The sequence below is a fragment of the Phalacrocorax carbo genome, chromosome 23 (genome assembly GCF_963921805.1).
Source record: "Phalacrocorax carbo chromosome 23, bPhaCar2.1, whole genome shotgun sequence".
NCBI classification, from domain to species: Eukaryota; Metazoa; Chordata; class Aves; order Suliformes; family Phalacrocoracidae; genus Phalacrocorax; species Phalacrocorax carbo.
This window is the reverse complement of record NC_087535.1, coordinates 2,214,108-2,226,871: the sequence shown is the minus strand read 5'-3', so window position 1 is coordinate 2,226,871 and position 12,764 is coordinate 2,214,108. Positions and strand designations below refer to the sequence as shown.

Sequence of the window (12,764 nt, the reverse complement as noted above, 5' to 3'; positions counted from 1 at the left end):
TCAGCGCGCACGGACGTCAGCGCGCACCCGCCGGGCAAGTGAAGCCGCGCGGCGGCGGCGGGAGGAACGGGCGCGGCGCAGCGGCGCCCCCTGGCGGCGGCGAGCGGGGGCGGGGCCGGGGGCGGGGCCGGGGGCGGGGCCGGGGCGGGGCCGGGGCGGGGCCGGGGAGAGTAATCACGGAACAAATCCAAATTAAATTATAAAAGGTAAAATAAGGTGGGGGTTTTTTTCAGGGAAAAATATTTATGTTTGTTCAGGGGATAAAATAAATATTTAAAAATAAATCAGGGGAAAATATTAGATCATGGGAGAAATAAATCGGGGGTAAAATTAAAATTAAATATAAATCTGGAGAAAAAAATACAATAAATCACGGGGGGAAATAAATGGGGGAAGAAATAAATTGGGGAAAAAATTAAAAATAAATCAGGGAAAAAAATTAAAATAAATCATAGAAGAAATAAATCGGGGAGGGAAATAATTCGGGAAACAAAATTAAAATTTAAGAAAATGGAGAAATTACAGGGAAAAGGCCGATGACACAGGATGGTGGCAGGAGCAGGATGCGGCCTGTGCGTGCCGGGGCACGGGTGGAGGGCTGTGGGACGGGGACGTGCCGGGCCTGATCCTGGCCCACTGTCACCTCTGAGCCCGGGAAGGCAGAGGGGGACGGGAGCCAGGGACATCGGGGTGGGGGTGCTCAGCTCCGGGGGGGCGTGCCCGGCCCCGAGTGGGTGCGTGGTCCTGTGCGGGTGGGTGCTCAGCTCCGGGTGGGTGCACAGCTCCGCAGTGGGTGCACAGCCCCCAGCGAGTGCATGGTGCCCGGGTGGGTGCACAGCCCCCGGTGGGTGCACGGTCCCACGTGGGTGCCAGCACCCTTGGGTGCCAGGCCGGGTCAGCCCCTCCCAGCGCAGCAGCCCCGGGCTCAGCGCCAGCACAGCACTGGGTCCCTGACCTCCCCAACCCTCGTTACCCATTAATGAGCTGAGTGGGGCTCCGAAGTCCACAGGAATCACCCGCCAGCATCCCCAGTCCAGGCAGAGGGTGCTCAGCCCTGTTTGGGGGTGCTGGGCCTGGGCAGGGCTGCCTTCCTCCCCCACCTCCTCCTCCTCCCCCGCCCCCAGGGACCGGGTTCCCCCGCCACAGGGTCGGCGTTGGCCCCTTCGTGTCAGGCAGGGACACCCGCACCCTCCCCACGGGGCCAGGGACGCTGAGGGGCCGCATCCTGCACCATGGCGGGGCTCAGGGCTGAGCACCCACCCGGGACCCTCGAGAGCACCCGCACCCCTCGGGCAGCACGCAAGGGGGGCCAGTCTGAGGGTGCAGGTGGGGGTAGGGTGCACGTATGGGTCGTGACCCTGCCGGTGGGTGTCTGTCTGTCCTGCTGGGCATCACCCCGCTCCTGGCCCCGCCGACGGGTGCTCACCCACCCTGCCCGCATCACCCCCCGTGTCCGCGGGGTCCCCAAACGGGCTCTGGGGACGGGCCCACCCCTCTGTCCCAGGACAGGCAGGATGGCAGCAGCCCTGCCCACGGGGCACCCTGACCCCGTCCCTGTCCCCAAACCCCCCACGAGCAGCCAGGGTGGCCGAGCCCTGCTCAGGCTTTGCTTTCCCAGGGGCATTCCCCTAAAATACAAGCCGGGAAAACATCAACATTTGGGTTAAAACCCCAGGAGGGGGGGGTTGCAGATAACTTTGTTTTTTTAACCAAAATCGCTACGTCTGGCCACAAAATGGCTTCTGGCCACCAAAATCCTCCAGCAGCTCCTTGGCCAAAACCCTGTCCCGGACCCGCTGTGCCCCAGGAACCGCGGCCCCTGGGCCCTTTCCGGGCGCCTCTGCCCCGTCAGCAGCTCTGCAGTGCCCACAGCAGCGCTGGGGGAGGTTTCCCAGGGTGGGCAGAGCCTTCTCAGGGTGCTTGAGGGGAGTTTTGGGGTCTCGGGGCAGTGGGATGAGCCTGGGGATCTCAGCCCCTCTCCGATGCCACAAGCGCTGGGGATGCAAGGGACCCCCCAGGTTCGGTGCTGGGGTGCCAGGGGATGGTGCTGGGGCAGGGTGCCCCTGCTCTGTTCCACCCCCAGGAGGTCCCAGGGGCCACCCAGTGTTGCTTTCCTCTCTGCCAGCCATCTTTTCCCCCCCCCCAAAAAATCACCCTTTTCACCCCATCAAGGCCATTTTTTAAGGCACAAACACCCATTTTACACCCCAGGAGAGACCCCGGCAGTGCCACCACCCTCCCAGCCGGGCTGGTGATAGGGTGGGGAAGGGGCCACCATTTGGGGACATGAAAAGCAGAGGGGCCCCCGTGGCCCAAACCCTGGGGCAGGGAGATGCTTTTTCACTTTTTTCCTGCATTTTCCATGTGCCTTCACAGGTTTGGGCTGCTTGAAGCAGCCAGGGGGGGTCAGTAATGAGTCTTTGTGGGGTGTAAATACAGAGGGGGCTCCTCACATCCCGGCCAGCAGCCAGGGATGCTCCCACCACTGCTCCTCCGCGATCTACCAAAGCATTACGCTGCTATCATAGCTGTGCCATCATTCAGCTCCAGAGTTAACACCCTGTCCTGCGCAGCTGGCTTCCACCTGGCGCTGTCTGCAGGACAGGGTCTCGCTGCCCCCAGCACCCCAAAGCCCAGGCACCCTGCCCACCCGTAAGAGCAGCCTCTGACCTTAAATACCCCCCCCAAATCTGACCATAATGATTGTGGCCTGAATCTGGCGGGATATATATAGGTCCCACTTCCCTGGGAAGGGGATGTGGACCTGGGAAACCCCCGGCTGCTGCTGGGGAGAGGAAGGGCTGCGCTGAGTCAGCTCCCCTCGAGGAATCCTGTTTGTCAGCAATCGCGGCAGCGGGCTCAGCACCGACACCCGCAAAGGGTTCCTGGGCCCCATCTTGCCCTTCCCGTCCCGCTGTGAGCGATGTAGGGCCTTAACCCTGCACCCCCCAACGCCAACCCCACCCCCCCGTGAGCACGCTGGCAGGGGCTCGGCGTGGTGTCGAAGCCCCCTCATGCCCCAGGTACCCCCCCGGAGATGCCGGGTCCGTGCGAGGGGAGGGGGATGCGGGGCTCCCCCGTTCCTGGAAGGTGAGGGGAGCGGCGGGGGGGGGAGGCAGCAGAGAGGGGGGCGGAAATGCCTCTTCAAGTGCTGCCTCTCCAAGTGAAGTGATCGCAGGAAACTTTGCAGAGAGCAGCCTCAAGCGTTTGTGTTAAACAGCTGCTTCCTGACCCTCCGCACAGATTTCGGGGCGGGGGGGGCCACGACTGGCCAGGGGAGCCGGCTCTTGGAGCCCCTCACCCCGGCGATGCCGGCGGGATGCGGGTCAGCTGGATGCAGGAAGGCCGGGTCCGTCCCTCTGTCCTCACACCAGTGACCGTGACCTCCCGTGTGCATCAACAGGAAAGCGGGTCGGGGCAGCGGGGCCGAGCTGGGCGCCTGCCCCCCAGCCCTCGCCCCGCCGCCGGCCCCGTCCGGACCTCTGACCCCGGCCCCGAGCACGGCTCTGGCAGCTCTCCCTGGGTCCCACCCCAGGCAGAGCCCACAGCTGCCCCCCCTCACCTCCTGGGACCCCCCCATCGCAGGGCAGCACAGCAGCCCCAGTGCAGGGTGCAAGCAGCAGGGGGCACAGCGCTGGGTCCAGCCCGGGAGCACCCTGGAGCCAGGCTGGGAGAAAAAAAAACCCACCCCCCTCCTTCTGCATAGGGCAGCTCCAGCAGGACCCCCCCATCTCCCCCCAGTGCAGCCACAGCAAGGACAGACCCCCTCTCTGCCTCCTAACACCCCCCCCCATCAGAGACCCCAGGGCTGGGATGGGGGTGGTCACAGGCTGCATCCCCCAAATCACCCACCTCCCTGTGCCCCCCCGCTCCTACACTTACACAGCGCTACATGACTCTGTTTATTAATAATATTAAATATACAAGTTGTTTAAATAGACTTCTTTAAATGACTTTATATAAAATATTTGAAAATTTCAATGTATCAAAAAAAAAAAAAAAAGAAAAACAAGGCAAAAGAAATCCAACACATTTTCTCCCCCAGGAGCAGGGGCAGCACGGTGTCAGCATCTCCTCTGTGGTGCAAATCAGTGCCGAGCCAGTGACTTACACCAGCAGCAAGTTTGGCCCCAGCCTCCCCACTGCAGAAAGGCTTTCCTCCCGATTTAGACCAGTCCCTTGCACTAAACCCCTCCTTTTTGCAGTCATAAATACACAAATAAAAACAAAAAGATAGTAATGCTTTCTTTAAAAACAGTTTGGTTCATCCACTGTATAAAAATAATACTTCAAAACCCAAGAGCAGCGCGGGCCACGCTTCACATTCAAGCCAGAGGGGTGCTGCGGTGGGGCAGGATGAGGCCCAAGCCCGGGGTTTGGGGTATCTGCAGCGGTGCTGCATCCCAAACCAAGCTCTTCCCAGAGCAGGGGAGGGGGCTGAGCTAAAGAGCCCCCAGGTACCCCGCTGGGGCATCTCCATCTCTTACACCCACATCAATCCAGTCCTTCCCCAGCCCCGTTTCCATTCTCAAAAGCACAGTCACAAAAGAAATCCAGTTGCAGGCGAGGCCAGCTCGCAGCAATAACCCTGCAAGGGGGCAGGACGGGCCCCCCGTAAAATACTTCTGCGGGATAAAGACTTTCATCCACTATATTAAAATAAAACCCTAACAGCACGACGGCGAGCCGAGGCCAGCTCAGGCATGCAGGACTGGAGCCAGATCTCCAGTGGCAGGAGGATGGGGACCAGGACGGTGCCAAGCATCACACCCCCCCAAGCCTGGCCCCCGTGGGGACGCAGGCACTGGTGGGCTTTAAATATTCACAGTGTGAGGGTTGAAGTTACAAGTCAGGGCTGGGGTTGTGCAGCCTGGAGGCGGGGTGGGGGGAGTCCTGGCGACTGACCCTCTGGTCATCCGGGATGCTCCGGCTGAAGCCTCGGGAAAGGCAGAGTGAAGGTGGGGGGTGACAGGCGCTGCTCCAAACCCCGCTGTGCTGGGGTGGGAGAAGAGCCTGGGGATTCAGGGAGCTGGTCCCCTCCATCTTCAGCCAGCGTTGGCCACGTCACCGTGGGATCCATCATCCCACATCCAGCCTCTCCTTCGTCCTGCTCAGCACTGCGGTGTCACATCAGCCGCCACCACCATCCCGGCCAAGCCCCTCAGCGAGTCCGACACCTTCCAGCCCTTCGCTTCCTGGTGCCTGGGGGGTCCCACTCAGGGAACATCCCCCCCATCCTTTCACCCCTGCCTGGGAGTGTTTGTTTTTTTTTTTTTTCTTTTTTTGCAGTCTCTGGCCACCGGCGCGGGACAAGGGAAGAGGGAGCGTCAGCATCATGGTGGGACCGGAGGGGCCAGCGCGTGCCAACCCTCCTTCGCACGGCGAGGAGCATCCGAATCTGTCCCCCGAACAGCTTCACATCCCGCCTCGAGCCCTGGGGAAAGGAGGAGAAAGATGAGTGGGAGCCAAGGTCTGCCAGGGAGGGCGGGGCTTCGGGAGAAACACATAAAACCCACAGGAAAAAATACTATATATATTAAGAAAGTGCTCGTAATGGATTAATGGGCTGCAAAACCACATGCTGGCAGCGCTGGGGCGCAGACCTGCTCCTCTCCATGTCCTCCCACCCCATCCACTCCCTGTCAGCAGCCAAATTTCCCTGCCCTTGGCAGAGGTCAGTGGTGGCAAGGACGGTCTGGGGACTCAACACTGTCCCCACAGGCTTGGACCGGAGCCCTGCAAGGTCCCATCCAGCCTCTTCTCACCTTAGAGGTCCTGAGTCTCCAGCTCTGGACATCGCCTTGCTCCCTGCAGTGCCCTGTGAGGGAAAGGCGGGGGGTTTGGTTTAGGGCAGGGTGGCCCTGGGCAGGGGTCCCCAAAGCTCCCCCCCCAGGCAGGATGGTATCACACCCACCTCCTCTCTGGCTCCTCGGGGTCGCAGCCTCCATCCTCCAGTGGCCGCTCCAGGACCTGTGCAGAGGGAGGGGGAATGGGGGGATGAGCCCTGGGGAAGGGGCTGCAGCATAGGGGGACTCTCACCCCCAACCCTCTGGGGGGGGGGGGGGGGGGGGAATATCCCAATATCTCACCCTCCCACCCCACTCATGTCCCCCCATCCCAAAATGATGGGGAAAGGGGGCTCAACCCACAGAGCTGGAGAATGAGTGGGGAAACTGAGGCAGGAGAGGACGCTTGCACCTGGGGAGGGGTAGTGTGGGCTGGGGGGGGAGCCTTACCCTGGATTTATACTTGTAGAGGAGCAGCCCTCCCACGGCCAGCAAGATGGCCACCACAGTGGCCACTGCGATGTATATCAGGGGCTCCCGGTGGCCCTCCCTGACGGCCGGCTCCTTCCTGCGCTGCTCTGCGCTCAGAACAAAGCCAGAGTCAAAGCTGGGGCCAGCCCCGCCGTCCTCGGGCTCCCGCAGCCGGCTCAGCCCCCAGCCTTGCACCCTCGGCCCATCCCCGGGGCCACCCAGCACTCGGCCCCGCATCCCCGGGGCCATCCTGGAGAATCGGAGCTGTGTGACGGGCTCGAATGCCTTGGTGGGACGGATCCTGGCTCTGCCGCCTGCCGGGTCGGCGCTGGGGGATGCTGCCGGTGCGGTGGTCCTGAGCCCGCCGGGATGATCCGGGAGGATGGAGGCTCCCCGCTGCTGGGCTGGATCCTGCGGCGGGTGGCCGGCCACCATTCCAGTGCCCTGCTCCACCAGCTCTCCATCCCCACGGAGGATGGAAATGTCCACCGCCACCAGGCTAAGGGTCCCGGCCGGATCCAGGAGGGCTTTGGTGCTGTCGGCTTGATCTGGCTGCTGCATCGCAGGGGATGGCACCAATGCTGTGTCACCTACCCCGGCACCCAGGACCTCCTCGGTCCCCGAGCCGCCGTCCGTGCTACTGGGGGGCTGAGACGGGGTGTCTAAGTCAGCAAGGGTGGCATGGAGGAGGCTGTAAGGGACCTGGGTGCTAGCAGGTGCCAGCTCCCTGCCGGCATGGGTGGCAGCAGAGAGGGAGGGCTGGGTGGCAGAAGGGAGGGCAGGGGACAGGCAATTGCAGTCAGGATCTGTCCCCACACCTGAAAGAAGCAGAGAGAAGAGACGGCCGTAGGGTCACCAGCCTCCAAGAGGGGCACAGCCAGCAGATCCGAGGTCAGGGGCAGCATCCCCGCCCCTCCCCACAGGCCCAGGCAAGCAGGACAAACAGCCCCACCCCCCCTCCCCCCAAAAAAGAGGGACAGCAAAGGTGAGGCAGGGAACAAGCAGGGAGCAGGCTGGGACAGACATGGGAGCACAAAGATAACAAGCAGCAGGCAGGGTGAAGCAAGCACCGGGTCCCCCATGAGTTATCCGTGGCTGGCAGGAGCCAGACAGCCACATTTAACGTCCCCCGTGGCACAGGGACATGGCACACCTCCAACACACGGACGGCAGCAAGATGTCTCCTCCGCGGGCATGCAAACATACAGCACGGGCGCTTGCGAAAGCACGGACGGCAACACAGGCTCTTCCACCCCGGTGGGCAATGCTCTCCCTGAAGGCTTGGTCAGGGGACACTGAGGCTGGGGGGGGGGCCAGTTGAAGTGACACAGCCGAGGTCATGCAGCACGTCGGTGGCAGAGGGGTTCCGGCACCTCAATTTTTCCATGTTATGCTCAACCCAGGTGCTGGGGCTTTGAGACGGAGCCGAGCCTGATGCCTCCAGCCGGGCCAACGGAGATGCCTCCTTATTCCCCCTCAGCATCTCTCTGGCCTTGTTTCCAGCAGGATTTGGCCCCGAAGGGTAGCCAGCCCCTTCTCCCAAGCCTGGCTCTCCCCACACAGACGCAGAGCTCGCCGACACACCACCAACGCCACCCCATAGGGACGGCCACCAGCCGAGCGACAGAGACAGAGACCGACGCAGACACATGCCGTGCCCACGGCGCCCACGGGCAGGGACACGTGGCTGTCAAGCTGCTCCATGCAGGCGAGCCCGAGCCCCCCAGCCCGGCACGGGTTTACATCTCACCTGGAGAGGATCCAGCATCCCTGGGCCCCAAGCAGGTCCGGCGGTAGACCTGGCTGCAATCCTTCTCAAAGGTTTCCTGGTTCTGCAGCAGCTGGTTGATGTCCTGGAAGAATTGCTTCACCAGCAACAGCATCTCATAGGGGGAGGTGGTGAACTCCTCGAAGCACATCTGTGAGAGCTGGAAGGAGAGCTGGGCTCAGCATCGGCTCCAAGACAGTGCCGGGCACCCAGTGTCACCACCACAGGGTACCACGCTGCACCCAGGGCAGGGTTTGACTCCCCCCATGGCTCCCCGTGTCCATGCACACCCCATCGCTGCTCCGCTTCAAGGTCCTGCCCACATCAGGATGCTCTGAAAACCCCATTTCACCCAAGGATGAGGACTCAGACCCGCACCCCTGCAGATCAGGCACCCCACAAAAGGGAGGGGACACTGTACCCTTCTCTCCTCATCATCCTCATCTCTGATGCAGGGGTCGACGTTCTCGTCGATGCGGCTGTACATCCTGCGCACCGTCTGCATCTTCTTGGCGTTGGGCGAGTTCTCTTTGAACTCGGTTCGCTCCAGGATCTTGCCCAGCAGAGGAAAAGCAGCTTTCACGTAGCAGACGGAGTCCTTCTGCAAGGACACGGATGCAAAAAAGTGAGACCGGTTACTGGATGGGCAGAGGCAGCACCACCTGTCCCACTCTGACTGGGGGAAACTGAGGCACGGAGCCACAAAATGCCTTTCTACGGTCCCACAGGCTGCCCAAGAGGGGACTCGACAGCCGCCTGGCCAGGCAGGATGGGCCCCTCCTGGGCTGCCTCCTGCAAAGGGGGACAGGAGAGGGGAGATCGGGGGTTCCCCGCATCCCCATGCACCAGCCAGCCCTGGTCCCTGTCCCCTTCAGTCCCCGGGTGCCCAGCAAGGAGCCACTCACCAGCTGCATCTTGTTGATGAACTTGAAGGAGACCCTGCCTGGGTGCTGCATCTGGGTGTCAGCCTGGAAGGAGAGAGCAGGCTGTCACCCCACAGCCCTGGGGGAGAACACAGCGGGAAGGGGCAGCAGAGCCAGCACAGGCACCCCGAATCCACAGGGCTGGGGTGGGTTCTGCTCCCACCCCTGCTTCATCCCACACCATCTTCGTCCTCGCACAGATCCTTCCCTAAGGTCAAACCTCTGGCAGGGTCGAGTCCAGGATCCCTGCTCCCACCACGATGGTGTGCTGCCTGCCTCCCCCTGCCTGCTTCCACCCTGCCTCTCCTCCTCCTCCTCCTCTTCCTCCCAGCACCACAGCAGAGCCAAGCCCTGCTTGACTCTCCCACGGTCTCCCCCGCACCACTTGCTCCATTAAAGCCGGGCTGCAAAAGAGCATCCTGCCGTGCAGGAGGTGGTCGTGACACCGAGGTCACGTATCCCCTGGTGTCACACAATGCCGGGGTCCCGCACACAGCGCTGCTGGGCCCCCCTCCATACCATGACCCCTTCCTATGGGGGTGAAAACCCACCCTAAACAAGCCCCCTGCCTCCAGGCCGGCATCCCAGGCTGGGAGGGCGAGGGCTGCCAGAATTGCCGGCCGGCAATTCTGGCAGCCCTCGCCCTCCCAGCCTGGGATGCCGGCCTGGAAACAATTGCTCCATTATCCTGCGGGGGCTGGAGCAAGGGCTGGCTCCTCCGCCAGCGGGAAGAGGAAAGGGCTGCACTCCCCAGCAGGGAAGCCACGACTTCCATTCAAACCTGCTCCATCCCCTTACTCCCCCCAGCCATGAGCCCACTTTTAATCCTGGGGTTTTACAAAGCAAAGGCTCCCCAGAGATGTGGGGTGCTGGGGCTGCAGGGACAGCTCGGGCAGAGGAAGCCAAGCTTGCACACACAACATCTGCCAGCTCCTGGCACCGCAGCCTGGTGCTTAAAGAGGAAGAGGTAAAGTGAGCCTAGACACAGTGGTTACACACTGTGAGCCGGAGAGCTCGGTGCAAAGCAAGCAGGCAGCGAGGATTCGGAGGCATCGCTATCTGCACACCCCGCTCGCTACAACGGCGGCATTTAATCTGTGACAGCCGCGCAAATCCCTGCGTGCCCCCGATTCCCGTTTCTCTCCCAAGCATCCGCGTGATTCCCCACACAGAGGTGAGCCAAGGGCCAGGGTGGGATACAGCCCCAGCAGCCAGGATGGGGCCCGGAGCTGCCTCCCTGTGGGGCGGGTGCGAGCACCCGGAGCTCCCCACGGGGTGAAGGTACCCATCGCCCCAGCTTGGCTGGCTCCATCATCCAGCTAGCCTGGCCGGTGGCCCCCATTGCTGCCTGCCACCCACCCACAGCCCTGTTGCCAGCCCAGCTTCCAGGCAAGCAGCTGGACTCAGGAATGCAGCCGGATTCCTTGGCTTAACCCCTGCGCAGCCGCCTGGAAAACGCCACAGCCCCACAGCACTGGTCCCATCCAGCACCTCCGCATCACCCCTACACTCGGCCAGCCCCACTCGTGCCTGCTTCCCAGCCACGCTCCCGCCAGCTCCCGCTTCCCTTCTTCTCCCATTTCCCCCACCGGCACTCTTCCGTGGCCACCGTCGCTAAAGGCACCACTGTGCGTCACCCCCCTGGGTGCCCGCTTGTCCCTCATGCCCACGGATGCTCAGCTCCTGGGTACCACCGCTTTGCCGGTATAACTGAAAATTAATCAGCTGATTTGCTGATTTTTCAGCCCTAAATAAGGGCTGATTTGTGTCTGCCCAGCCCCAGCCAAGCCCCCATCCCATGGCAGAACCCAGGGAGGGCACTCACCAGTTCCTCCAGCTCAGCCAGGTGCTTCTCCGTGATGATCTGCTGGCAGTAGCTGTTCTGCTCAGTCTCATGGATGCTGCAGACCAGGAGGAGGAAGAATGACGGCAGGGTGCAGCGGAACAGGCACACCTGAGCATGGCAGAGCAAAGGCTTGGAGCAGTGCTAACCCCCCCCCAAAGCCCCCTGCCCTTCCCCACCATCCCCCGGAGTGGCCACCTTCATGGTGGACAGGGCTTGACAGGGGTCCAGTGGGACAACCCCACTCCCATCCTCCAGCCCCGTGCCTGTCCCCATCCTGCTATTTTTAGGAGCACCAGGTCGGTGGGGAATTTCCCAGTGCCTGGCACAGGGACTGCGTGGCCAGGGCCCGGCTGGCACAAGCCCCAGCACTGCTCTCGGTCACCTCCACATTTCCTATCCAGTTCTTATCCCCTCTCCTGCACCATTTCTCCATCTCTCCTGGAATTCTGCTCCTCCACCCCAGCTCTGGGGAGCCATCTGACACACTGACCCACCCATCCCCAAAAATCCTCTTCCCACCCTCCGGACCCCCCCCAGCCTCCAGTGCCTGCACCCGCCGGGCTCTTTCCATGCAGCAGCTCTGGCATCGCCCCAAATTCCCCTCCCAATCCCCCTGCAAAGAACCGGGGAGGCCCCGAATCGTGGCAAGACCCCAGTGGGCAACGGGACTTGCCCCAGGGCCAAGACCCCGCGAGGTGGGGATGGAGCGGACCCCCGGGGTGGGTGCGTGTGCCCCCCCCCACCCCGGTGCACCGGCAGAGAGAGGGTGTCTGGGTGATGGGGGGGGGGGGAAATTCCCTTGGAGATTGTCCAGAAATCCTCCCCTCTTGTGAAACTGCGAGATGCCGCCCGGGGCCACCGCCGAGTCACGGCCACGGCTGGCCGGAGCCTCACCCCGCTGGGGACGGGACGGGGCTGGGGCCGGGGGACGGGACGGGGCTGGGGCCGGGGAGAGCCTCTCCCCACCGGCTCCGGGAATCGGGACGCGGCCGGAGCCGAGAACCGGGTCGGGGACGGGATTTCACCCCGCGGGTCCTCCGGGAGCCGGGGACGCGGCTGGAACCTCAGCCCGAGGGTCCGGGAACCGAGCCGGGGCTGCAGCATCACGCCACCGGGACCCCCGAAGGGTTCTGCCACGTCCCCCTGCGTGACCGAGGGAGACGGGGACATGGCAGAAGGGGACGGGGGGGGACATGGAAAACCGGGGCTAACAGCGGCGGGGGCTGCTCCCCGCCCCGGGGGACCCCGCACAGGTGGCAGCGGGGCGCCGAGCCGGGGAACGAGAGGCGTTATAGCGGGAGGGAGCGCCGTACCTTGGCTCCGAGGCGGGGCATGGGGGCTGCCGTGGGGCCGGGCGGTGCGGCGGGGCCGGGCGGTGCGGGCGAGGCGGCGGCGGGGCCGAGCGGGGCCGGGCTGAGCCGCCGCCGCCGCCGCGCTCCCCTTTATAGCGGCGCGGCAGCATGTGGTTTATGAGAAAGGGCTGGCGGGCGGCCAGCGCCCGCCGCTCGGCCGCGCTCGGCTCCGCTCGGCTCTGCTCGGGGCGGCTCGGCTCCGCTCGGCTCGGCCCGGCCCCCTCGGCTCGGCCCCGCTCGGGTCGGCTCGGCCCCGCTCAGGTTGGATCGGGTCGGATCGGCTCCGGCTCGGTTCGGCTCGGCCCCGCTCGGCTCCGGCTCGGTTCGGCTCGGCCCCGCTCGGCCCCGCTCGGCTCCGGCTCGGTTCGGCTCGGCCCCGCTCGGCTCCGGCTCGGTTCGGCTCGGCCCCGCTCGGCCCCGCTCGGCTCCGGCTCGGTTCGGCTCGGCCCCGCTCGGCCCCGCTCGGCTCCGGCTCGGTTCGGCTCGGCCCCGCTCGGCCCCGCTCGGCTCCGGCTCGGTTCGGCTCGGCCCCGCTCGGCTCCGACTCGGTTCGGCTCGGCCCCGCTCGGCTCCGATCGGCTCCGACTCGGTTCGGCTCGGCCCCGCTCGGGTCGGATC

General features: G+C 63.7%; 1 protein-coding gene across 2 annotated transcripts; it reads right to left on the bottom strand.

The window, feature by feature from the left end:
• Positions 1–3,889: 3,889 nt before the first annotated feature.
• Positions 3,890–12,293, bottom strand: CSF1 (colony stimulating factor 1). Of its 2 annotated transcripts, none has more exons than XM_064471968.1 (9): positions 12,108–12,293; positions 10,774–10,902; positions 8,931–8,993; positions 8,447–8,626; positions 8,008–8,185; positions 6,237–7,075; positions 5,915–5,970; positions 5,766–5,818; positions 3,890–5,434 (listed from the first exon to the last, which is right to left on the bottom strand). In XM_064471968.1, exons 1-8 carry the CDS (start codon positions 12,126–12,128, stop codon positions 5,767–5,769), a joined length of 1,518 nt encoding a protein of 505 aa, XP_064328038.1. In that variant the 5' UTR covers positions 12,129–12,293; the 3' UTR covers positions 3,890–5,434; position 5,766. The 2 variants fall into 2 exon arrangements, with proteins under 2 accessions (XP_064328038.1, XP_064328039.1); XM_064471969.1 differs by having other exon boundaries at positions 6,237–6,364; positions 12,108–12,287.
• Between the last annotated feature and the right edge of the window lie 471 nt (positions 12,294–12,764).